The 3687-nt window shown below is 61.3% G+C and overlaps 1 protein-coding gene across 2 annotated transcripts in view; it reads left to right on the top strand.

Moving 5' to 3' along the window:
* UBE2I (ubiquitin-conjugating enzyme E2I) overlaps nucleotides 1-3360 on the top strand; it is a 12361-nt gene extending 9001 nt beyond the window's left edge. For both annotated transcript variants that reach the window (XM_010836552.1, XM_010836544.1), the window contains exons 5-7: nucleotides 693-802; nucleotides 891-970; nucleotides 2772-3360. In XM_010836552.1, the coding sequence (XP_010834854.1) occupies nucleotides 693-802; nucleotides 891-970; nucleotides 2772-2835 (254 nt within the window). In that variant the 3' untranslated portion in view covers nucleotides 2836-3360. The remainder of the gene's footprint in view (nucleotides 1-692; nucleotides 803-890; nucleotides 971-2771) is intronic.
* Nucleotides 3361-3687: the final 327 nt, after the last annotated feature.

Below are 3687 nucleotides of genomic sequence, written 5' to 3'. Positions count from 1 at the left end.
GCTGAGCCCCGGGCAGAGCCGGAGCCCTGGGCCGGGGCAGATTTCTCAAAGCTGTTTGGTAATTCATCAACCACGCTGCTGTGCTTGCTGCCCTCTTCTGGGTATGACGCGTTTAGACAGAGGGGAAAGGGTCCAGGTGAGAAAAACTGGCCAAAGCAGCAGATGAGTGAAAGGTCTGCGGTGGGGCTCAGGGTGGCAGGCTTTTCCTGCTGTTTTTATAGTTTCAAGTTTTGTATGTGTATATTTTTCCTTAAAGAAGGTGAACTGTGTTTTTTGTTTTTGAAGTAAGAGCCTGTGATCCTAAAAGCCTCTGGTTGTGAAGCAGGATGAATCTGAAAATGGCCACTGGTGGGGAAGGGCCCCTGCGTTTCTGCCCGGTGCCCCCCAGGCCCCCCGTCTCCCGCTGCAGGGTTTCCTTGCCTTCTTCCTGAGCCAGGCCACTGGGAGGCCATAGGGCAGGGGTCCCGTTCAGGGCACGGTACTCTGATCACACACACACACAACCCCCAGCCCCCTGCCACCACGGGACCTGCCCTCTGGGCCTGTCTGCTGGGCCTGCTCGCTCCCCCTGCCGCCTCCCCCTGAGGCCAGTTTGTTTTCCCGCTTGGTGTGGGGGAGGGGTGCCAGGGGAGTGGCAGGCCCTGGGCAGAGGGACACCTGCCTACAGAAACATCTCCCTCCCTGTGCTCCAGGCAAGTTTGAACCGCCGCTGTTCCACCCAAACGTGTACCCCTCAGGCACAGTGTGCCTGTCCATCCTGGAGGAGGACAAGGACTGGCGGCCAGCCATCACCATCAAGCAGGTACGCGCCCATGCCCACCCTCCCCAGTGGAGCCCAGCCCGCGGCCGGAGAGCCTGCCCTTCCCACCACTCTGTTCTCTCTCATGCAGATCTTATTAGGAATACAGGAACTTCTAAACGAACCAAATATCCAAGACCCAGCTCAAGCAGAGGCCTACACGATCTACTGGTCAGTAGTGACCCGCTCGCTCGCTGCACCCTCTCCTTGGCCTCCCTGAAGGCCAGTCTAGGCCGCCCCTGGCGGGCGGGAGAGCGGGTGATGGGGTGTCAGGAGGCGGAGGTCGGGGGCTGACCGCTTTGTGTCTGAGCCCTGATCCGGCTCAGTGGGAACGTTCCTCTGGGTGTGGGCCCTGGAGGAGGGGTGACCAGTGGCCCACTCAACCAGGGACGCCAGCCTCCTGCCTTGGCCTTGCTGCGGCCCCCGGGTCTCCCAGCCCCTCTTCCCTGTCCCGCCCGGGCTTGGTGCCTCTCCAGGGGGCGGGGGCAGCAGTAGGGTACGAAGCCAGGTGTCTGCTTCACGCCCAGCCGTTTGCTGTGTGTCCCTCGGGGCCTGTGTCCAGGGTCGGCACTGAGGGAGGAGGCTGGGGTGATGGAGTCGGGAAGCACCCGTTACACCTGGTGCTCTGGTCCTTCCCAGGCTGGCCTGGGCAGGGCGTTTAGCCAGGCTGGGGGCCCCGGCACCCCAGCCCCACCCTTCCCTCGGGACTGGGGGAAGGGAGCCCCAGTGCCGTGATGGCTTGGCACCCAGGGCCTGTCCTTCCTGGAGAGCATGGGGAGGTGGTGAAGCCAAGACTGTGGCTGTCCTCAGGCCCCGATGAGTGGCCAGCACCCCAGCTGCCTGAGTTCCCTGAGAGAAGCACCAAGTTGCTTCCCCAGAACGGCTCAGGTCCCCGGGTGGAGGCCCAGTACTGGCCAAGGGCAGCATGGTGCCCACCCCCGGCAGGGCAGAGGTCCAGTCCCTGAGCCCCCGGCCCACTCACCTCCAGCCTTCAGTCCCCCTGCCTCCTTGGGTCCCCATTGGGAGCATCACTCGTGGTTCTAGCGAGCACGTTCTCACTGCCAGGTTGGTTGTACACTGACTTCTGCCTGACCCCAAGCTGGGTGCTGGGTGCTCAGTTCTGCAGCCTTAGTAGGTAAGGCCAGCGGGTATGCACCCGAGCTGAGCCCTGCAACAGGAGCATGGCCCACGAAGTCAGGGAGTCTCCTGTACCCGTGAGCTTGGGGAGCAGTGCCTCAGGCCGGTTTTCCTGGGTTTCTGTGTTGGTGGTGGTGTGCGGCCGGGTGCTGTGGGGACACCACTCCGCAGCATCCGCGCCTGAGGTCTCCCCAGTGGTGTGGCTGGTGCTGGCCCACACTCCCACGTCCCCTGGGGTGCAGTCAGTCTGCTGCAGGCTCTGGTTGCTCTGCCTCGTTCCCGGCTTGCAGGGCAGCTCGAGCTCTCCCTCTGCGGGTGCTGCAGCCGTTCCCTAGGGAGGCTGCAGGCAGGGTGCCAGGGGTCAGCAGGGGAGCCTCTGCCACCCCACGCCTGGCTGGAGGTGACCACTGGGCCTCAGGCTGGGGTCGGCACGCTGAGGGGCCACGCTTGTTGTGAGCACAGCTTGGGGGGCCCTGGCTTCCTTTCTTTCACACACCTGTGTGCGCGTCCCTGATGAGCCTCAGTTGTAAGTGTTGTCTCCCGCCTGGGGCACAGTGCCCCTTTCATCAATAGCGGTTCTCACCCTGGAGCCCCCAGCTGTAAGCTTCCCACGGGCAGCGCTGAGAGCCAGGGGCAGACCCCCGGGGCTTGTCTGGTTTTGAGGCAGGTGTGCGGACGCTCTGTCTCCTCCACTGACCAGGGTGGTGGAGGCTACCTCAGAGACAGAGGAGCTGTTGCTCCTGCTGACCAGTGAGCGCGCGGGCTGCCGCAGGCTCCCCGTACAGCTCGGGCGGCAGCTGCACCTTCTAACATGTCTCTCTTTTGACCTCCTCAGCCAAAACAGAGTGGAATACGAGAAAAGGGTTCGAGCACAAGCCAAGAAGTTTGCTCCCTCATAAGCAGCGACCTGTGGCATCGTAAAAGGAAGGGATTGGTTTGGCAAGAACTTGTTTACAACATTTTTGCAAATCTAACGTTGCTCTACAATTACTGGTCACCTGGGAAGGGTGGGCGGGTGCCATTTTCCATTTCCGCCACTGGTACAGTCTCGACTCGCTGAATCGCCCAGTTTTTCATACAGGGTCTCTTCCTTCAGTCTTTTGTATTTTTGATTGTTATGTAAAACTTGCTTTTATTTTAATATTGATGTCAGTATTTCAACTGCTGTAAAATTATAAACTTTTATACTTGGATGAGTCCCGAGGAGCGCGTTCCCTTCGCTCGCGGACGCAGGCATGCTCCACGCCGCCCAGAGCTGCACTTAGCCTCCCGCTGGCCGCACGACGCCGGAAAGCAGAGCCGCCCGCCCCCAGAGCCCCAGAGCCCCAGCCAGCCAGCGTCGCGTTTCCGCATCACTTCCTTTGTGTTTATATGGCGTTTGTCTGTGTTGCTGTTTAGAGTAAATAAACTGTTTATATAAAGGTTTTTGTTGCATTATCATCATTAAAAGTGAGGAGGTGGCCTCCATGTGCCCCCGGCCCCGTCCTCTGTTAACAGTGGCAGGCATTCTCTCCCCGCCACTCTGGGCTCGGGGCTGCGGGCGCCGGAGGGTCAGGTCTGGTCAGGCCGGAACTGGCATCCAGAGGCTTGTCAAGCTCGCAGGCCCAGGCGTCAGGAGCAGGAGACGCTGACCCAGGCCAGGCAGGCGGGAAGACCATGGTCCAGGCGGCTCACCCCCAGTGCCGACGTGTGGCTGAGGGCTGCCGGGCCGGGCGATGGGGCCCAGACTGCAGTGAGGCCTGCGTGGTGAG

This window comes from Bison bison, unplaced genomic scaffold, assembly GCF_000754665.1.
Source record: "Bison bison bison isolate TAMUID 2011002044 unplaced genomic scaffold, Bison_UMD1.0 scf7180017845683, whole genome shotgun sequence".
Taxonomy (NCBI): domain Eukaryota; kingdom Metazoa; phylum Chordata; class Mammalia; order Artiodactyla; family Bovidae; genus Bison; species Bison bison.
The sequence above is the reverse complement of the archived record's forward strand: the minus strand, read 5'-3'. Positions and strand labels throughout refer to the sequence as shown.